Here is a 22,898-nt window from a genome sequence, read left to right as displayed (position 1 = left end):
TGATTTACATAATTAATGACCAATTAAAGAATTAATAACAATTAACTCTTAATAAATTAATTATAATTAATTAACTTCCCACCCTTTACACGTACAAACACAACAACCTGCAACTAATACATAACTTTAAAAATATCCTAATCACACAATTTACATAATTATCAATTAAATAATTATTAATAAACACTAATTATTATAAATAATTTCCTTCACATCATTTACCCCTACAAAAACCACAATCCACATCAAAAATATAAATACAAAATGAAATTAATTACGCAATTCACATAAGTATCAAATAAATAAGTAATACGAATTAAAAATGAATTATTAATTAAGTATAATTAAAATACTTCCCACCGTATTCCCCTACAAACCCCAAACCCCACACCTAAATTGAAGTAAAAAAAATAATTATTGCACAATTATTATGATTAAATAAATAATTAATATTAAAAAAAAGTATTATTAATTTTTTATTATTAATTTACTTCCCACCCTGTAACACTATAAAAACCCACAACCGTCTAGGGCACTAAAAATAACAATAAACTATTAAATAAAATTTAAAAACAACTAAAAATGTACAGATTATATTTAAAAACATTAACAATATGTATACTAAACTAACTAATTTATAACATATAGAATTCAAATATATACTAGAATACATCAAAATAATTTAATAACTATATTATTAACAATGATACTTGTGTAAACAATATTAACGACACAGCTATTTTTATCATCGATATCAACATAGTTCTTTTTAACATCGATATTACTTACCTTAAAATCGATATTCTTGTCAACTTTATTTTTGCTCATGATTTGCGATATTTACAACTCGATATTTTTGCATCTCGATTTCTTTTTCATATCTTGTCCGAATCCTAGGCCTCACAGTAATGAAAAATAAATTTAGGGAGACAGCACTAGCACTTTAGCACTGGTTAGCAGTGGTAAAGTGCGCAGAGTCATAAGGCCAACAAAAACGAGATCAGCAAAAAGTTAAGGCTAAAAGACAAAATTTGTGGGGGGGGCCGGCAGGGAGGGCCAGATCCAGCAGTGAATTTCATTCTGGTCCCTTAGGACAAGCATCCGATGAAACAAGCAACACAATCCTTATCTAAGTGAATTTGGTCTGGTGCCCAAACTGCCCATATTTATCCTTAGATGAGTTTAGTGAAGTTACCAATGTTATCCATCCTGAGTTCGGGGTGCGCACTATCCTCGTGGCTCATGCCCCTCACCCATGACGTAAGGTATTTCCCACAGACAACGCTGCAAAATAAGTTATGAAACGTTTTTTATTGCACCCAGAATGTGTGTCTTTATTTAGAAAATGCATACTTACAAAGATAGATGCCCAGAATGGTACTCCACTAAAAAGAATGATTGAACCGCTTGTTAAGGGAATGACACAGAGGAAGGCTCCCAGGCAGATCTGCAGGATACCAATCACAATCTGAATTGCCTACAGCAAAAAATGAATGAAATGAATTAGTTATAAGCAGGAGAAGTGAGAAACAAGGATTCAATACAGCATATACTGATCTATAGCATCTTTTACCAAATAAATTACCTTCTAATTAGTCCAGGCACTGCTGAATCTAAACTTCAACACTATTTGCAATTAATAACTATCTTGGCTGTCAATGCTGGTGACGTCAGATACTTTACTGCTTCAACACACAAAGTACCTTGCTTTTAATATATCTCTTCTTCACAAACATTCTTTCATCAACTTTTACTTGCAAAGCTTTACATGAATGTGTACATTATTATGTACATTATTATCCCCCCTGTAGACTCTCTTGATTTGCACTGCTGCTCATTATTTTCAACGTTTAATGACTTCACAGATTTCCTTTTTCTTTCCTATCTGTTCTGTTTATTTATTGTGATACTTTTGTTTGCATTCATCCCTCTCACATTCATATTAACATACATTAGAAATCATGAAGATTGTGGTGCTTGCTGCACTAAAATCCACATATCCTTGGATCTACCTGATGTTTTCTCGCAATAAATATTGGCAGATTTGACCTACTGATTTTTTTCCGGCAATGTGGTTTAGATGGCAACCCTCATTATTTCAGTATGTGCGGTAAGAGGAGTTACGCCTATATCGGAAAGTATTGTATCAGTCGTAATTAGGGCCTTAGTCAATTGGAATGATAGTCTATGGAGACAGTATGGATGGGCTGAGAAATTTGTACTATCAAATTCACCCTGTAGGTGGGAAAACCACCAGTAGACTTGATCTGCTTTAAAAGGTTGCAGTGACTACTGAAAAGCGGGATTGATGACCTATTTTAGATAAAACCCTTTGCGTTCACTTGCCTAGTACAACTGTTTGATGCCTCTACAATTGTAACCTTGGTATGCGCCAACCCTTGTTGCTTAAATGTTTCAAGGACTTCAGGCCTTGCATTTTCACACATCACCTATAACATTTCCTTTTAGCAAAATGTACCCATGCGACAATAACAGGACCACCTAGAACATAGAATCATCACTTCACTCATGAACCGGTTTATACTTTTTTCTGATGTTTTCTTTTGAAAGGCCCTTCCTACCCCTTTCTTTCAAGGCTCGCCTTCTGTCCTTCAATCAGGATCAATGCTTGGTCCTGTATGCTAGCATTGTAACCTCAATGCCACAAACTTCACTTCATCCTTTGGTTAACAGACATTCTTAACTCCTTTGCTCTATTGTGCAACAACCCATTGGCTGGCCTTACATTTGCCACCGTGGTCCACCAGCATCCCTGCCCGATTATGGCCGAGAGGGGAAAAAAACATAAGGAATTTGGCCTGCTATTCCCAGGGATTGGTTATGAGGATCTTACGGTGAAAATCACATCAACATTAATACCTGGATTTCTATTATAACATTTAAGCCTGCGCTAGCTCTCCCCTTCATAAAGAGTTATGGAAAATCCTAAAGAGCAATTTCCATAACTGTGTTAGATGTGTTCTTAAATAATTTTAGAACTGTGCATGGTAGAGGAAGACATACATATTCCAAGAGTCCCATAAATATTTCAAGAGCCCCAGTACTTACTCCAAGTGTCTTTGGCTCTCCTTCAATGAACCTCCTTAGAAAATAAGGCCCCTGACAAGCAGGGTTGAAGTTAGGATTGGGGATATATGGGTTCACAACATACATGGCATTCCCAGGTGGCGCCGCCATTGCGAATAAGAAGCTGTGAACAAAAGGCTAAGATATTGTGAAATGTTACTACATTAAATACACATAAAACATACTATTTCTCCAATCACAAGATATTCCGTGCATTACCCACTGAAGAAGTTACCTCCACTACAAGCAATTTGTCACCAAGATTACCCCATGGTGTATTTTCTTTTCTTGTTTAGTGTTAACATCAAGAGGGGCCTGGGCCAATATGTTCTAGATGCTGCAAAATCGCTGTCTGTGAGTCTGCAGTCCACTTCCACGTTGCTCATCTCTGGTCCAAAACACAGACAACTCCTTCAGAGCTCAAAGTTCTTGCCTTGTGTGTTTATGGTGTCCCCATGCATCCACCCATGGATTTTGATCCTATACTAAGGTTGGCAAACCTGGGATTGTGCTAAAATTGTTCGCCTTCCCAACAGAAGTGTAACGAGGAGAAATATCTTTAGTTCTCCTTGTTATTTCCTCTTTGTACTTGTGCTGCATTCTGCTCTGCAGCACATATAGAAAAAGGACAATGCCTCTAAGGATTCTTTTTATCTTGCTGAAAAGAGTACAAATGTCTTGTTTTAACTTAATTTAGCAAACAGGAAGTGGGTAAAGACTTGTGGCTACTTGGCCACAGAGGATTTCAAAATGCTTTGTCATACTTGTGGAAAACAACTGAGCGTGTGGTTTCCTCTTCTGCACACAGTTTTTCTCCATTGGGAAATGCTGCTTGGTCCTATCACTTACCGCAAGTAATTTCCCCTGAAGCTAAAGGGGATAACAAGACCTGCAGCTACTGTCAACCTCTTTAATCTGCACCTGCGTGAAACTGCATGTGGACTTGTAGGTCTCCGGATGCTTTTGATGGTCTGTACTATGTAGCTGATTAGAAGGGGGTCACAAACACCCCAGTTGAACGTGAATGCTGCATCAGTATATTTAACTCTTCCATGAAAGGAGCTCTGTGGTCTTAGTTAATCACCTTCATGTCCAACAAACAGATATTTTTAGTAGAACCTTTCTTTTTTTAATTGGGTGTGTTGATAGAACATGCCACTCTATTGTGCATGCTTTTTCCCTGCATTCAATTACAACGTGGTCGTTACAACAACCTCGTTGTAACAACGCATAGCATTACCCCGCAAGTCTTAACAACGACTTGCTCTAGTGGGGGCGCTGGATGTTGGAATAGTATGATTTACTATTCTAACTCCAGTATCTGCAACAGTAGGGAAGGTGTTGGATTTTAAATCCAACACCTTCTACCCCCTCCGCAAGTCATTGTTCTGACTTGCCGACTAATAGTATGCGTCTTTACAACACGGTCGTTGTAACAACGTCATTGTGATTGCCTGCGTGGAAAAGGATTTGTGGTGATAATCATAGTAAGAACATGAAAAATATAACTACAAATATGTGTTACAAATCCTCTATTATCATTTAGATTCTCCTGGTTGACCCTTCATAATATTAGTCCTTAAAACAAAAAGGTGGCTTATGTTATAGAGTTCACACATCAGACATGTGGTTGAAGTAAGAGGAAATAAAGTAAAGCAGTAGAGGGCTCTCCCAATGGTGGTCCTCCCTTGGTATCTGCACCCTACCACTGCGGAGGGAAAATCCATCCTGGAGCAAGTCCCAGGAAAAGAAAAGTATGGCACCAGAGCACACAAAAAAGTCCCAACACGTTACTCTATGTCAATAGTGCTGGGTCGGTAAAGTTTTACTTTTTATATCCTTGACTTTATTCTTCTCTAATTCTTCGTATCGCATGTAACACATCTCCAAAGGGAAACCAACACATGTTTCGTCTTCAAGACTTTTTCAAGGCTGTGAAGTATACACAGAAAGGCTACCATTATTGTGAATTGTGATGACAACTCAAAAAACACACATCACCCCGGTAGGGTTAAACTGCAATATTAAGGGCTAAGGGATGGCAAAACACCCGTGGAGGAGGAAGAAAAAATTATAAGAATGTGAAGAAGAGTTTCACCCACTACCATTGAGGAGGATAATAAGTAGTGATTAAGAATTCATACCGTGGCTGCAGTGTAAAGAGTATAGATAGTTTGATAGGATGTCCCTGTTTATATAGTGAACACGGAGCCAGGAGTCACACCCATAGTAGATACTAGAAACCTGAGACACCACCATTGGCATGGGATGTACGTTGTTACAACGCATGCTTTTACCACGCATGCTGTAACAACACAAGTTTTAAAACGCATTCCATTACAACGCATTACACTGGGGGGTGCTGGATAGTGAATATTTTAATTTACTATTCCAACACCAGTCCCCGTGGACACTAGGGAAGGTGTTGGATAGTAAATTAAAACTATTTATTCCCTATCCTAGAGCGCCCCCCAGTGTAATGGTTTTTGTTTTAAAGTCTGCGTTGTAATAGCATTGCGGGCTAAAAGTTGCGTTATAAAGGTTGTTCCCCTCGGCATGGTATGTACCTAATGAATACTGAGAATTTCGTAGTCCGTGTAGCAGTCAGTTCATAAGCAAATGAATAAAAAGCACCTGCTGTAAGAGTTATGCACAATTAAGTTGTAAATAAGGTAAGGAGGGATAGGTAACTTATGCTACACCTCATTATAAGATATTAGCGGTGGTATGTAAGACCCATACAACACACCTGAGAGCATATTTACAAGGAGTTAACACCACAAGAATGTCACTTTTTCCAACTTTCTGGTGGCTTTAAGTCCTTCCCCTCATTTACAAGGCAGTGTTAAGCCACTTAATGTGGCTTCACACCACTCTGTGAATGCTGCCAATATTCGTGCAGCACTTAGCATGAAAGGGGTGTGAAATGGATGTTGCAGTTGGCGTTTCACTGCAACACCCATTGCTTTTTGATGCTGCCCCATATTTACAAGGTATGAGACAGCGCCAAAAATATCACCAGGGAATACATGGTTTTAAGCAGGCGATACGAGGAGAAATGATTCATTTCTCCTCATAATTTGTTCTTTCCATGTGTGCTGCATTCTGCAGCACAAACAGAAACAGCAAATCACCTGTAAGAATTCTTTTGTGCAGGAAGATGCCCCTTCCTACACATAAACAATCACCCCTGCAGAGCAGGCACCCTTGCAACATGGAGCAAGGGTGCCTGTGCTGGCGCTAGGTCACTTTTTTAGCTCCAGCGCAAGGGGAATCATAGGGGTGTGGCACATTCTTGTATTTACAGCGCATCCCAACGTTTTGAAAGCGACGGAGCATGGCATTACCAATTTTGGCATAACACCGCGCTCCGCTAGTTTCTAGTAAATATGCCGCCTGGTGTCCTAAGTCATATAATTTCAACAAATATTTCCTCACCTGCATCATTTAAAAGTGGTGTATGTTACACTTCCTTAAAGGCATGCTGGTAGCCTGGATCTGCTCACCCTAGGGTCTGATTGTCAAGCACCTCAAACAACTGGGCACTCCTAATTACTAGGTGCACCTAGACACACAATGTATCTGTAAACAGAAAGAGCAAAGAGAAACTAAGGGCCCGATGTAGGTAGGGCGTTACCGATCGGTAACGGGCGAAAATACCGATTTTTGGCCCTTACCGATCGGTAAACAGCCATCGAGATGTAGGGAACAAAAAACATGAAGAATCGGAGTGAAAACCGAATCGGAATGAGTACCGAATGGGAAAGAATCCGATACGTACATACCGAAAATCGGATATGTAACGAATCGGAAAAACACCGATTCGGATGCAAAGACCGATTCGGTCCATGTACCGAATCGGTAGTGATACCGATTCGGAAAATCACCGATTCGGTCCATGTACCGAATCGGTAGTGACACCGATTCGGAAAATCACCGAATCGGTCCATGTACCGAATCGGTAGTGACACCGATTCGGAAAATCACCAAATCGGTCCATGTACCGAATCGGTAGTGACACCGATTCGGAAAATCACCGATTCGGTCCATGTACCGAATCGGTAGAAAGACCGAATCGGACATGAGCCGAATCGGAAAACATGCCGATTCGTATGAATCGCCGATCTGGAAATTCCCCGATTCCGACAGTTGGGGAGATGTAGGGAGGCACAGAAACACCGAAATCGGCTCAAAATCGGTAGAAATCACTCGGTATTTACCATGGATTGCAATCAGGTGGTAACCAACTCCAACCCATATAAACAGTCCCAAAATGCATTGCAACTTGCAGGATGGCAGCTTTCTATGTCATTGCGAGGCGGCTACGGCTACAGCAGGAAGGACAGAGGGAATGGCTAAGAAATGAACAGGTCTACAGACAGAGGATAACCCTGTTCATGCTCACAGAGGCAGAGATACTACAGAGATACAGGCTGGACTCTGACACCATACTTGAGCTCATCAGGGATCTCAAGCCATTCTTGGACCACCACACCCCAAGGGCACACGCCATCCCTGCGCACATCCAGGTGCTATGCAGCCTACATCTGCTAGCGTCTGGCAGCTATCAAAGTGGTGTAGCAGCAGCAGGAGGGGTGAGCCAGAGCAGCCTGTCAAGGTTCTTCCACACATTCCTTGACGCCATGATACACAGGATGGACCAATACATCTCCTTCCCTGCAACCCACGCAGAACTGCTACAAACCAAAGCTGACTTCTACCAGATGGCACAATTTCCCCAAATCATCGGTTGCATAGATGGCACGCACATTCCGATTTGCCCACCAGCGGACACCAAATACATATACCACAATCGCAAGTCTACACACACCATCAACGTGCAGGTGATCTGCAATGCAAAGTGCACCATCACAGACCTGGTAGCAAAATTTCCTGGGAGTACCCATGACTCCTATATTTTCCAACAGAGCGGCATATATGCACGGCTGATGGCTGGCGAATTTGGAGAAGGATACCTCCTAGGTGAGACACATCATCAGACCCCCATAACACATAGTAGGTAGGTGGAATACATGTATGCATGTGTCTAATGTGACCCCTTTCTCTTCCAGGCGACAGTGCATATGCCCTCCGCTCATTCATACTCACCCCCTACCTCAACCCCTCCACACCCAGCCAAAGGAGGTATAACCGGGCCCACATACGCACAAGGAATGTTGTCGAACGGACCTTTGGCATCTGGAAAAGTAGATTCAGATGCCTGCACAAGAGTGGAGGTGCAAGGCAGTATACCCCCATCACCTGCTGCAAGATCATAGCTGTATGTGCAATGTTACACAACCTTGCGGTGAAGAAGGGCACTGAGGTGGAGTTGTCTGACTACGAGGACCATGACGACGACGAAGCTGTGCCACTGACACAGCCAGCTGGGGTATGTACGCCAAGTGATGGCAGATACAGACGTGAGGAGATTACTGAGAACTATTTCTGACTGAGTACAGATGCAAAGACAGCAAAATGTTGATTGGAAAAAACAAATTTTAATAGTGTTGCAACACAGTTACAGCACTGATGTGCAACAAAAAATGGTGTATGGGAAATAAAATAAAGTCCAAGGTTCAGGTTGCCTCACCCGCCCTTGCAAGGCTATTTCTTTGCCCGCTTGCCAGACCCACTGGGGTGTCCCTCAGCCCCCTCTGAATGCCCAGCAGCATCAGCGGAGCGCCTGGTGCTCCTCCGTGGCTCAGACGCAGCGCTGGCCGGGCTGCTGCGGCTGCTGCTGTCCCCAGCATCACCCAGGTCCAGGGCAGGATTGGAGGCGGTGTTCGAAATAATCATGGCCTCCATAGCAGTGGTGATCCGGGCCATCCCCCTTGTGAGCTCAGCCGTATGCTGACTAAGGACAGATTCCTGGTTGGCGCTGCGATGGCACAGTTGTGCCGTCGCCGCAGCAAGGCGGCCCATGGCGCGGTTCAGCACCCGGGCATCCCGCCTGCGCACCAGCTCATGCTCCTCCTGTCTGCTAGATGATTGGTTGATGGCAGTGGTGAGCCTGCCTAACCCTGCTGCCACCTCCTTGTTCGATTCCACGACGGCCTGGAATCCCTTGACCAACTCTCCCATCTGCATGTTGTGCTGCAGGAGCTGGCGTTGGCAGGCCATAGTGGATCTTGCCTGTTGCCTCTGAATCTTCACCATCTGTCCCTCGAGGCCCAGGAATACACTGCCCTCCCGTGCTGGTGCAGCAGTGGTGGTGATGGTACGGCGCCGGGCACTGCTGCTTCCGGCCTGCTGAGTGGGCTGGGGTGCCACTGGTGGGGGGGTGGAGCTGGCCGGTCCCTGAGCCCCTGCTCCCAGGACAGGTTGAAGAGGTGGCAAGTCCATGGTTGTGGCAGGAGCTGGTGTAGGCGGAATGGTGTCCCTTGTAGGGGAGTTCTCTGGGGAGAACTGTAAGGGGGGTGTGCTGGCCATTTCTGGGGAGTGCAGTGCATCGAAGTCTATGACCAGGACTCCCTCCATACCTAGCCCTGGGGTGTCTCCTTCCTCCTCCTCCTCCTGGCCAGCCTGGCTGGTGCTCGGCCCTGCGACTGCAGTGTCAGACGGTGCTGCTCCCTCTGATGTCAAGGTTGTTCCGCCTGATGGGGCCCCTAGGTACAAAGAAGCATTTGTAAACTGAGTGCCGATGTATTACAGTCAGTACAATTATAGCATTCCACATGTCCTTCCATCTCCTTACACTGTGTCACACTGTTTCCTGTCTTGTGATTCTGCACTGCCATATTTAGCTAACTTCTGCTGACTACATGTACCATGATGCTTGTCTCTTGTATGTTGGTGACAGTACTGTGCTGGGGTTTGCCTATGCATTGTGTCTAATGGGGAGGTGTCTGGTAGGGTGTGTCATGATGCGCATGCTTCTTACCTGTAGCTGTAGCTCTCGCAGAGCTGTCCAGGGTCCCGATTCCACTGACACTCTCCCTCTCAATGGTGCTGGAGACGAGGTCCTCCAGCTCGGTGAGGGGTGGCGCCAGGTTCCTGCCTCCTCCAGTGCCTCCAGCCTGCCTCTGTATCTCAGCCATCTTCCTCTTCGTGAGGCTGCGGATGTCATAGAATCTCTTTTTGAGTTCTTCTACGGACCTGGGGGTGACACCCGCAGCATTCACCTTCTGGGCGATGTCGGCCCAGATCCTCCTCTTGGTGCTGTCTGGCACGTTGAGGGACAGCTTGCCAAACAGCTGGCGGTGCACCCTCACCACCTCCTCGACCAGCACCTGAAGTTCGGTGGTGGTGAACTTCGGCTTCCTCTTCTGGGAGGACTTCTGGCTTTCTGACTGCTCTGCCATGTTCTTCAGTTCAGTTGGTAACCTCCTACTCCCACTGCTGCTAACTGTGAGTGTTGAGCTCAGGCTGGCTCTCCAGAAACTTCTTAATTAGCTGCACCTGCCAGGGTTGCCACTCCCTGTTTGGGTGGGGGAGGGGGAGCCACCTCATTGGCTGAATCGGCTTCTGCCGAATCGGCTTTTACCGAATCGGATATTACCGATTCGGTAAACTCCGATTCGGTATTATCCGATTCGGTAAAAGCCGATTCGGTTCCTTCAATGCATTCCTATGGGCTTTTTCGCCATGGGTGTGTTTTCATGGCTACGAATCTATGATTGCCGAATCGGATTTTACCGAATCGGCTTTTACCGATTCGGTGTTCGCCGATTCGGGACTATCCGATTCGGTGGTAGCCGATTCGGTAATTTCCGATTCGTTGTTAGCCGATTCGGTACTTTCCAATTCGGACCGTGCCGATTCGGAACGTACCGATTCTCATTACCGATGCCGACCGATTCGGTATTCATTCGCTTTTTTTTCCCTACATCTCGTTTTCCGATTTCAAAATACCGATTCGGCCCGCCTCGGTATTTTGAATTCGGAAAATCGCGTTTACCTACATCGGGCCCTAAGACTCTGTTGCAGCACACGTAGGGAGGTGTCATGTAGGCAAATAAAGTGCCAGTATACCTTGAACCAAAGTAGTCAAACACCGCTTCTCAAAATTGCATTGAAGGGCACCATATGCCTACGGGGTAATCACAAGTTACTGTAAAAAGTGAAAATATACCAAGGAGCACCCTGCATGAAATACTGATAGACTGTTTGCACCATGCAAGTCAGAGTCAGTTCCACTTCATAAAATTTAAATGCGAACAAATACATGCATATCACTCTTTAAGTGATGAAGGCAGACGAGGTATGCCTACAAGCAAGGACATGTGTGTTTAAGAAATGTTAGCGTACCCCCTAGGTAACGCTAAAAAAGTAACCGTAAATTCAGGAAGAAGACGGAATCAGAAATATTATTGGATAAATTGAATATGCTAAGTTCTGATATGCAAAATTATGACTTTTCTGTTGTCAACCTGTCTAACGATGTCATCAGTATTGAACAAATACAAATATTAAGCAAGGAACTAGGATTTTGTCCTACTTCTTTACCAGACTTTACAGACTTACATATACATTGCTTTAAGTTTATCTGCAAACTGAAATTGAACACATTTTTTCAAGGTAAAGGGCACACCAACCATGTCCAAACACAGATATAATGGAGTGTAACATGACCATCCAAAAAAACCATATCCATTTGTTACTGTTCCTAGAAAACACACAGGCTGCCACACCATCAGTCGCACAAATCATGGGGAACCTCAATTTTGGCTCAAATCTTGATGATAGTGGTCTTAAAAACAAGTTTAGATTCACCCGGTGCCTACCTATGGACAGCTCGATTGATATTTTGTATTAAGAAGTCACACATGAGCTACCCAAACTGGAGGATGCATATATACTAGGTCAGAAGAACATTAGACACAACATCACAAGAAAGAAAGACAGGCCATACACCCTCAGTCATTAGAATCTAGCATTATCATCAAGAAGGCAGATGATGGTGGTAATGTTGTCATCATGAATGAGGTTGACTACAAAGAAGAAATAGACCAACAACTGTGTGATGTGTCTGGATATTAGAGGCCGGGACACAACACGCTTATAGACACTAACACCATCATTGAACGTAGACTCAAACTTTAGAGGAAGACATTTCTGATCTCGGATGCGGAATATCATTTCAGGTACAATCCTACTCTGAGGGCTCCCAGCACATACATCCAAGATACACTAGCAGAGAGGTTATCCACCTTGAAGGCCTATTCATACAAAGTTGAGCAACTTAGGAAATTCTGCCTTGAGTTTGAGTGCCCCATAAAGAGCGCCTACAGAAAGGAGGAGCTGCAGAGAATCTTGAAGGCCCATTGGGAGGCACAAGAGGGAAATGATGATGTGGATGCAGAGAATGGTTTTCAAGTCACAGATCTGCCAGTGGGCAGAGTAGGCTCAGGAGCTGGCAGCAACCATTCCGGCAGGGGCCTCACTCCAGAAGAGTTACAAGAAAATCAGAGAGTAAGAGAATATGACTTGGAAGTCATGAAAATGAAAATGAAGCAATTGGAAATGGATAAAGAGAGAGAAAAGGCGGCGGAGGAGAGCAAAAATGCCCGTGCATCGGAGGAAAAGAAATTGCTTTTGGCTCATGAGTTGAGCATGAGAGAACTGGATCTTAAAGCCAAGGAGGTAGATGCCAGTTCAAATGGTGGCAGCGCACAGCCAGTGCATGGGGGTAAAGTATGTATTCCCAAGGATCTGGTACATAATTATAATAGGAGTGAGGATATTTATGCATGGTTTACGTCCTATGAGATTGCTTTGAGAATGAACGGTGTGCCTGAAGAGCATTGGGAGGTGGGCCTGTGGAAACATTTGAGGCTTCTGGGAGGAGTGCTCTAGAGCCCTTAGAGATGGCAGGTGCCATGCCCTACCTCAATATGAAGGAGGCCTTATGTCTCAGGTATGGCCTTACTCCAGAGCAGTGTAGACTGCAGTTTAGAAACTCTAAGAAGAGAGAGTCTGAGACTTGGATGGAGTGTGTGAATTTGTACTCGCGTGCACTGGAAGGTTGGATGAAGGGCAGTAAAGTAACTGATTTTAAGGGGTTGTTGCATTTAATCAGTTGGGAGCACTTGAGTAGTCTTTGTGTTCCAGAGCTGCGCCAGCATTTTGTAGACAGCAAGCTAACAGACCCCATTGAGCTTTCTAAGGAGGCGGACCACTGGACCAGTACCAGGGTCCACAGAGGAATTGTGGGTACCACAGCCAAAGGTGGGCAGGGTCCCCAGCAGAAGAGTGGGGGGGGCAAGGGTAACCAAAAGGAGTTCTCACAAGGGCCCCAAAATAGTTCCCAGGGAAAGGAATCCCAACCCCCCAGACCTAGACAGCCATGGCCCCCGAAGGGCAAGCGGGACAATAGAGATAACAGAATCAAAAGGGGTCCACCTACCTGCTATCTCTGCAACGAGCTGGGCCACATTGCCCCCAACTGTCCCAAAAAGAACACAGCACCCACTGGTGCTCAAGCCCCAGGGTTAGCGAGTATAGCTTTGGGCAAGGATTTGATTTCCAGTGGGGAAGAGCGCTTAGCAGTTATGTCCCTTGTCTCTCTAGGAGACCAAGAGATGGTCCAGGAAACCTTACTGCCCCTGAACACTAAGAAATATGGGCAGAAGGTGACCATCAATGGGAGGGAGGTAGAGGCTCTGAGAGAAACCGGTGCCAGTGTGACATCCGTGAGGTGTCAGTGGGTGTCTGAAGAGCAAATCATCTCTGATGTACTCCGCCCTGTAGTGGCAGCTGACAGCTCAGTGTGCCTCTGCAAGTTGGCGCCTGTTCCCTTTGAATGGGAGTCTCTGGTCTTTTGGAAGTTGTTGTCAGTGATGCTTTGCCTGTAGACTGTCTGCTAGGTAACGACCTGGAGAGTTCCCCATGGAAGGATGTAGAACACAGGACTCACTTGGAGATGTTGGGGTTGCCTGCTTGGATCTGTGTGACCACGCGTGCTATGGCAGCCAGTAAGGGTGACTCAGCAGAACTGGAGCCTGAAACAGTGGCACAGAGACCTGCCAGGAGAGGAAAAGGCAGGGGGCGCGGGAAACCCGCCCCAGCATTTCCCACGGTCCAGGAAGGAGCAGAACCTGAGGGGGATGCCCTGGAACCTACAGGGGAGCAGGTGGCCGAACTGGGGGACCTCCCTGAGCTGACCCATTGGCAGCAGGAAGGTGGTCCCTCCAGGCAGGAATTCTGCCAGGCGCAAAAAGAATGCCCTTCCCTCATTGGTCTGCGGCAACAGGCTGCAGATCAGGCAGCAGGTGGAGCAGCCAGAGATCACTTTATCTACTGGGAAGATGACTTATTGTATAGTGAGCCTAAGTTTGCTGAGCCCGGTGCAGCCCGTGTGCTGGTGGTACCCGAGCACTTCGGAAACTTCCTAATGGGTCTGGCTCATGACGTGCCTCTCGCAGAACATCTGGGGCAAGACAAGACCCTAAACAGGCTTGCCACCCACTTCCACTGGCCCCAGATGAAGAAGCACGTTGGTTCCTTTTGTAGGTCTTGCCAAACCTGTCAAGCCAGTGGCAAGACTGGAATGAAGTTGAAGGCACCCATCCAACCCTTCCCAGTGGTAAGCACCCCTTTCGAGCGGGTTGGCATAGACATTGTAGGGCCCCTGGACCCCAAGACAGCCTTAGGCAACAGATTCATCCTGGTCTTGGTGGACCATGCCACCCGGTACCCGGAAGCTGTCCCTCTCAGGACAATCACAGCCCCGTGGTGGGCCGTGCATTGATGGGGATCTTTTCCCATGTGGGGTTCCCCAGAGAGGTGGTCTCTGACCGGGGTACCACCTTCATCTCTAGGTACATGAAGTCTCTGTGGGAGGAGTGTGGGGTAACTTATAAGTTCACCACTCCTTACCAACCTCAAGGAAATGGGTTGGTTGAAAGGTTCAACCGGACCCTAAAAGGTATGATTATGGGCCTAGCGGAGCCATCTTGTTACCATGCCTGTTGTTTGCCTACAGGGAGGCGCCTCAGAAGTCCTTAGGGTTCAGTCGCTTTGAGCTCCTGTATGGCCACCCTGTTAGAGGACCTCTCACACTGGTGAAGGAGGGGTGGGAGAAATCCCGTGGGAAAACCCCCCAGGATGTGTTCAGCTATGTGCTGGCCATTCGCAACCAGACACAACGCTTCAGGAAGCTCGCTCAGGAGAACCTGGAAGCTAGCCAGGAAGAAATGAAAAGATGGCACGACCAGAATACCACTCTGGTCGAATTTCAACCTGGGCAGAAAATGTGGGTGATGGCGCCAGTGGAGCCTTGTGCACTCCAAGAGAAGTGGACTGGGCATATGAGGTGGTGGAAAGGAAAAGTGAGGTAACCTACCTGGTTAACCTGAGGACCCCCAGGCAACCCCTGAGAGTCTTTCATGTGAACCGCCTCAAACCACACTTTGAGAGGTCTAAAGTGACAATGCTCCTGGCTACAGATGCAGGAGGGGAGGAGGATAGTGATCCTCTTCTTGACCTCCTGGCAGCTAAGGAGCAAGACGGGTCAGTGGATGGTGTGGTCCTCTCCAGAACAGCAAAGAGACTGTCGCCAAGCGTTGGGTCAGTTCTCCTCACTGTTCTCCTTGACCCCAGGCATCACCAATTGGTCCGTCCATGATGTGGACACTGGAGATAGTCTGCCTATGAAACAGAAATTTTACAGGGTAGCTTACAAGGTCCGGGCCAGCATCAAGGAAGAAGTTTCCAAGATGTTGGCGCTAGGGGTGATTGAGCCCTCCAGCAGCCCCTGGGCTAGCTCAGTGGTCTTGGTACCCAAAGCTGCTGCGCCCGGTGCCACTCCAGAACTCCGGTTTTGTGTGGACTATCTTGGGCTCAATACGGTCACAAAGACTGATGCACACCCCATCCCCAGAGCTGATGAGCTCGTGGATCGGTTGGGAGCTGCCCAGTACCTCAGTACCTTTGATTTGACCTCTGGGTACTGGCAGATTGCCTTAACTGATGGGGCCAAGGAGAGGTCTGCATTCTCAACGCCAGAGGGGCACTTCCAGTTCCGAGTCATGCCCTTTGGGTTGAAGAATGCCCCTGTAACCTTCAGAGACTGGATAACCAGGTACTGACCGGGCTGGAGGAATTCCGCGCCGCATACCTGGATGACATTGCAGTGTTCAGCTCCACGTGGGAGGTCCACTTGCAACACCTCTGTGAAGTGTTGAAGGCTCTTCGAAGGGCAGGCCTCACTATCAAGGCCAGCAAGTGCCAGATAGGGCAGTGATCTGTGGTGTATTTGGGACACCAGGTGGGGAGCGGCCAGGTGGCGCCCCTACAGGCAAAGATTGATACCATTCTGGCTTGGGAGCTCCCCAAAACCCAGACAGAGGTGAGAGCCTTTTTAGGACTCCCCGGGTATTACAGACGATTTGTCAAGGGATATGGCCCCATTGTCGCCCCTTGACAGAACTCACTTCTAGGAAGACTGGACTGAAGCCTGCCAGACTGCTTTTGAAACCCTGAAAACTGCCATGTGCACAGCACCGGTGCTCAAGGCACCTGATTTTTCCAGTGAGTTCAAAGTGCAGACAGACGCTTCAGAGCATGGTGTGGGAGCAGTACTCTCACAAGTCACTGAGGAGAATGGAGACCAGCTCGTAGCTTTCATTAGTAGGAAGCTACTCCCCAGGGGACGGAGGTGGAGTGCAATTGAAAGGGAAGCTTTTACTGTGGTCTGGGCTCTGAAGAAGTTGAGGCCCTACCTGTTTGGGACTCACTTCCGTGTTCAGACTGACCAGAGGCCCCTCATGTGGTTAATGCAAATGAGGGGTGAGAACCCAAAATTGTTGAGGTGGTCCATCTCCCTACAGGAGCCCTGGTACAGAGCACGCCAACGCTGATGGTCTGTCCAGGTATTTCTGCCTTAGTGAAGAGAACCCCCAAGAGGGTGGGTAGTTCTCCCCACTTTCAGCTGGAGGGGACACGTGTTAGACCTGGCATCTTTGGCGTGGTTTCCCCCTACCTTTTTACCTCTACCTCCTGTATTTTTGATGCTGTGCTGGATTTCGTTTTGCTGGTTTAGATGCTTTGGACACTCTGCCACTGCTGATCGGTGCCAGAGTGTAAGTGCTCCCTATGTAAATTGTTATCATGATTGGATATACATGATTGGCATATTTGTATCACCACGAAGTCCGTAGTAAAGTGCACCGGGTGTGCCAGGGCTGGTGATGACAAATGCTACTAGTGGGCCTGCAGCACTGATTGTGCCACCCACATGAGTAGCTCTAAAATGGTGTTTTGGGTGTGCCACTGCAGTGCATGTGTGCAGTCTAGGAACTGCTGTGTCCTCCTGGTCAGTGTCCCCACTGATCAGGCCTAGCCCTTCCCTTTTGTGCACATTAATCACCCCTATGGAAGGCCCAAGGTACCCCCCTGGGCAGGGTGCAGTGTATGTGAAAGGTAGAGCATGTACTGGTGCAGGTGACATGCTCTGGTAGTGAAAGGCAGCCATTTTCGTTTTTCACTATTGTAAGGCTATCTTGCTCCATAGGTTAACATGGGGGATGCTGGCTACAGTGGCTACCAGCATTTCTTCCCATAGGAACAAGATAGGACATAAGAGTCTAGTGTCCCTGAACTCAGAATTTAATAACACATCTTTTAGGAAAGGTTGTTTTTAAATCCTGTGTTTGAGAACAGCACTTTTAGAAAGTTGCTGTTCTCTTGTCTGACCCTTCTGTGTGCCTTGGCACAACTGTACGATGTAATTAAACAACTGGACGATCGCTCCCTGGAAATCATCGCAAATACTCTTAATTCCTCATTTGATATTTCCACAGTTCCGGCCCTATGGAAACACGCCATGATAACCCCATTACTAAAAAAGCCCACAGCAAACCCGGAAATTCCGGCCAACTATAGACCCATATCCCTGCTTCCTGCCTTCTCCAAATGCTTGGAGAGACACGTCCTCTCAGTCTTATCCACGTTTGCTGAAGAAAACTCACTTCTGCACCCCTCCCAATCGGGCTTCCGGGCTGGTTTCTCGACAGAAACCACCCTTCTAGGAGTTACGGAACACATCCGGAATCTCCTTGATAATGGTCAGATGGTCGCCCTCATGCCTTTAGATCTGAGCGCGGCCTTTGGCACTATATCCCACGAAATTCTCATCAAGGAGTTATATAGAAATGGTGTCCGTGGAAAAGCCCTTGAGTGGATTCGTTCCTTCCTGGCGGAAAGAACTTTCCAAATAACATCCTCATTGGCCTGTTCTGATACTGTCGTAATTTGACGATGATCGGGTTAGCGTTAAGCTTTGCTACACGCATTTCCCCTTAACTTGACTATGGTGATCGGAAGCCATTTTGAATACACTGGCGGCCATTTCATATGAATGCATCGCCTCGTGTCCAGCATACCCTTTTGTCCTTTCTCTGTACCACTGACCACTCGAATTTGCCCAGCAACAAGCTATTTTTAGTATTGGTCAAGCTCTCATATGCGCAGTTAATCCCTCTGTACTAGTGGACAGTCATCACTTAGGAATGTCCCTCCAAACTGACCAGTGATGTCGTAACTCCTCCCATGAGTTGGCTGTGTTCCAAAAATGACCATATATGTACCTAAAACTGAGCAAATGTGTTCCGCCTACTCTTTTATTGCTGTAAAACTGTATAAAAGATGTCTCGCACCGATGTTCGGTGTGATACTTCTTGCATTACCAAAGGGTGCTGTAGGAATGTACCACCACCCCATGGGGTCTTAATAAACTTGTCTTTTACATTTTCCAGTTTTCGTGCCAACGTCTGTTTTATGGTGTAGCGGGATTTGCGGAATATGTAGGCCTGAAGAACCCAATACCACAAATTGGCGGCCACGAAGGGACTCATCGGCGACTCGGATGCCCGAAGGAGAGGTCGTGACGAAGGTTTGGAAACTCGCCATGGACGCGTACGCTGCCACTGAGTGACCCGAGTCTTGGCACCCACGGTGTTTTCTTCCTTTCCTTCTGATCTGACCTTCCAGGTGGCGCCGGTCCCCGACTGAGATCCTGCTCGTTCGAGTTGTCGTACAGTGCCGATTTGGCTGATTTGATTAAAGACCTTGGCAGTTGGAACCTGGATATTTGAGGATTTGGTAAGCTTGTGATTGGTAAGATAGTCTACGGACGCTTACTGTAGCTTTTTGAATATGTTTTGAGTTAGCTAACGTTTGGTTCTATGATTTGAATCATATGTGCAGTGCACTTCACATAGGCGGGCATGTAGAGATATTTCTCTAAAAATTGTCTTTGTTTGAACGGCACATTTGTGTGAAGTGTATTTAGTGGCATTTTGTGATATCACGTTTCCGTGATATTTTTGACATGCCCGTTTTAAGCACACTCCGAGGAATGTGCTGTCTTGGAAAAGGTACCAATTATCGATTAAACGAATCCCAGCCGGCTCCCCCAGAGGGGACCCCTAATCGAGAAATGTATATAAAGTTTGGCCTTCCCCCTATTCTATACAGTAAATTGTGGCATAAGTAGACAAAATCTGAACCCGAATTGCAATGGCCACTACATGGGTCGTTTGATTTACAAAAGGTTCAGTATGTGGAGCAATGTTTGTTTCAGCGTAGGTCTAGACATGATATCTTTGATTGTGCACGAATGTGGGAGAAAGCGGTGCGTGAACGAATGAAGCGTGAAATAGCCTTGGCGGACAAAGAGCAGCGGAAGGCTGCTCGGGATAAGGCTTTACAGCTGGAGGAGAAGGAGTTGCAAGAAAGGAAAGAGAGGGAGGCACAGGAACGTAATTTACAAACAAACGGTCAATTCCCTATTCAACGCCCTCTTTATCCTGTCCTTACTAATGAAGTTGATGATTTTTCATTATTAGATCGTTGTCCGCCTCCATATGTTCCACCTACGGCCCCAGATGAGGATTCGGATGGAGATGGTCGAGGGGGTAGTTGCGTGAGGTTAAGTGCCAGTGAGGCTGCGGAACTGCGTAGTTTTGCTCGTAAACTTAACTTGAACAAAATAACTTTGTCAGAGATTAATGACCAAATGAATAGATGGTCTGAACGAGAATGGTTGTATTTTTTGAGTCAGTTTGGAGATGAAGTTGTAGAACGATTTAGGAAAAATTCGACTTATCTAGAGCCTAAGGATATATCGGTCAATATGGAGAATATGCGTAAAGGTTTATTTGTTATTGCAGATGCGGATCGGTTTTTCCAACGGTTGATCCAACTACGGAATGAGGCGTCAAGATTACGGGAAGCAAGGAAAGAATCAGAGATGCCCGCGCCGGGATCGACGGAGCAATCCAAAGAGTGTTCCATCTTTGGAGCAGATAAGAGTTCTACGATTCATGTTATGCGTATGCGTGAAGCTGCCCCTTTGTATGTCCCTCCTAAAGGGCAAGGTACAAGTGATGATAAATTTTCCGGGGATGCAAAGGGTTATTTTGTATATAATTGGGTTTATACACCTTGGAATAGAGCAGATGTTATGGCATTGAAAAATGCTTTGCCTGACCCCCGTAAGAATCCGGCAGCTTTTTATGAAGGAGTGGAAGGGGCTATTTCTTCGTGTGTTATGACGTTAGTTGATATTGATCTTTTCTTTGGGATGATATTGCCCCCTGATATGTGGAGAGCGATTCGTAAGTTCGATGATCAAGCGACCTTGGGAGCGGATTGGAAAACTTTGGGCCAAGCTGATTTAGATAGGGAGCCTGCATGTAAGCCGTGTCAATTAATCTTAGATCTTCCGACGGCTATCTTACACAAATTAAAAACGCTTGTCCCCCCTAAAAAGATTGATTGGACTATGTTAGTTTCTTGCAAACAGAAACAAGATGAATCGGTTTCTGACTTCTTTTCGCGTTTTGAGGAAGCATTTCATGATTACAGTGGGCAATTATTAACAGATGATACGGGTAGGCACTTGTTTGTCGACAAGTATGTGGCTAATCTCCTGCCGGAGATTGCAAAGTGTTTAAAGACGAGTGAAAGTTCCTGGACCACGGCGACCCCTGCGTCCTTATTGACTATGGCTCAGTATTATGAGCGACAGGAATTAGAGGCCAAAGAAAGTACTGATAAGAAAGCGAAGGAATTGAAGACGAAGGTGATGTTGGCTCAGGTTCGTGCTACACAGCCGAGAGGGAATGATAGAGACAGGCGTGGAACGTATGGTGTGTCTTCTGGTCGTATCGACATTGCTGAGGATCAGTGTGCATATTGTAAAGAGTTTGGACATTGGGCCTCAGATTGTCCGGTGCTCCATGAACAGCGTAATCAGCGTGGTCGAGGAGGTGGAAGGACACGGAATAGTTATTCAGGAGCGAGGGGCGGAGCAAGTGATCGTGGCAGGTTTGAAGCGAGGGGTCGTGGTCAGGCCGATAGTAATACTTTTGATCGACGGAATCAGTATCAGATATCGGAGGGTGAGAATGTGGAGTTTCAGGACTATGTACATGCATAGGATTGCGTAGGATGGGGTGTGGAATCGGTTGAAGTACCAGTAGATCAAAGAGGTCCATATGTATCAGCGGGCGTTTTGGGTTCTACTGATCAGTTCCTGGTTGATACAGGAGCTACTCGTAGTGCTCTGTCTAAAAACTTGGTTCCAAGGGCTCCCCTATCTGGCGAAACGATTACATCCATAGGGTTTGATGGAACACCCTCTCTTAGCCCATTGTCACAACCCCTTACATTTTACATTGATAGATTCTTTGGCCCATGCCCATTTATATTGTCGCCGAATACTCCAGACAATATTATGGGAATAGATTTACTTAAATATTTCCGAGCAACAATACGCTGCGCTCCTGAAGGAGTGCGGGTTATTTTGAATGACAATTACCCAGATGTAGAGAGATTGTGTACTCTGCAGGAAATTGAAGCGCTGGCATCCCTCCCACAAACGTTATGGGCTACTTCGGATACAGATGTGGGACAAATGCTTATTCCTCCTATTCGAATAACTGTTAAGGAGGGAGTGTCTTTGCCGCGTGTGCCGCAATATAAAATATCTAGGGAAGGTGAAATTGCCTTAACACACATTGTACACGACTTGATTATTGCAGGAGTAGTGGAGGAAGTTCCCTATAATGTCTGTAACAGCCCGATTCTTCCGATCTTAAAGAAAGATACTGATGACAAAGTCTATCGATTTATTATTGATTTGAGGGAAATTAATAAGATTGTAGTGCCCCAGTACCCGGTGGTGTCTGATATTACCACCTTACTTACTCTGATTCCGCCCACTGCCACCACATTTACTGTGATTGACCTCAAAAATGCTTTCTTTTCCATTCCCATCCATCCCGATAGCAGATATCTATTTGGCTTCACATTAAATAATAAATCGTATAGATTTTGTTGAGTTCCTCAAGGTTATACAGAAAGTCCTAGCATCTGTAGCCAAGCTTTAAAAAGACAACTTGATTCTTTCGATTTGCAGTCTGGAGTGGCTCTCATCCAATATGTTGATGACATTCTACTTGCTGCAGACACGCATGCACAGTGTGAGGAGAGTACTCTTGCTTTGCTCTCCTTTCTTGCCCAGAATAATCATAAGGTTTCTAGGAAGAAACTTCAATACTGTAGACCAAAGGTGACCTACCTCGGTCATCTTTTGTCTAAGGAAGGGCGTGCATTAACATCTGATCGAATTCAAGCGATTTTAGATACACCAGTCCCCCGCACCCAGAGAGATGTGCGTGCTTTCATAGGTTTAACTTTTTAACGTCTTTTTGTAGACAGTGGATAATGGGATTTTCACATATTATAAAACCTTTGTTAGCGTTATTGTCCAAAACTACACAAATGCCCCTTGAATGGACAGATGAGTGCCAGAATGCGTTCGAACAATTGAGACAAGCTCTTTGTTCTGCACCAGTGTTAGG

At 45.9% G+C, this 22,898-nt stretch overlaps 1 protein-coding gene across 4 annotated transcripts in view; it reads right to left on the bottom strand.

The window, feature by feature from the left end:
- The window catches only part of LOC147659273 (membrane-spanning 4-domains subfamily A member 4A-like), a 328,181-nt gene that overhangs the window by 229,786 nt on the left and 75,497 nt on the right, over positions 1-22,898 (bottom strand). For all 4 annotated transcript variants that reach the window (XM_086951839.1, XM_086951838.1, XM_086951837.1 and 1 more), the window contains exons 2-3: positions 3,070-3,211; positions 1,358-1,477 (exon numbers count right to left, since the gene is read on the bottom strand). In XM_086951839.1, the coding sequence (XP_086807965.1) occupies positions 1,358-1,477; positions 3,070-3,198 (249 nt within the window). In that variant the 5' untranslated portion in view covers positions 3,199-3,211. The remainder of the gene's footprint in view (positions 1-1,357; positions 1,478-3,069; positions 3,212-22,898) is intronic.

The sequence above is a fragment of the Lissotriton vulgaris genome, unplaced genomic scaffold, assembly GCF_964263255.1.
Source record: "Lissotriton vulgaris unplaced genomic scaffold, aLisVul1.2 SCAFFOLD_435, whole genome shotgun sequence".
Classification (NCBI taxonomy): domain Eukaryota; kingdom Metazoa; phylum Chordata; class Amphibia; order Caudata; family Salamandridae; genus Lissotriton; species Lissotriton vulgaris.
Note: the sequence above shows the minus strand (reverse complement) of the source record. Positions and strands in the feature narration are given on the sequence as shown.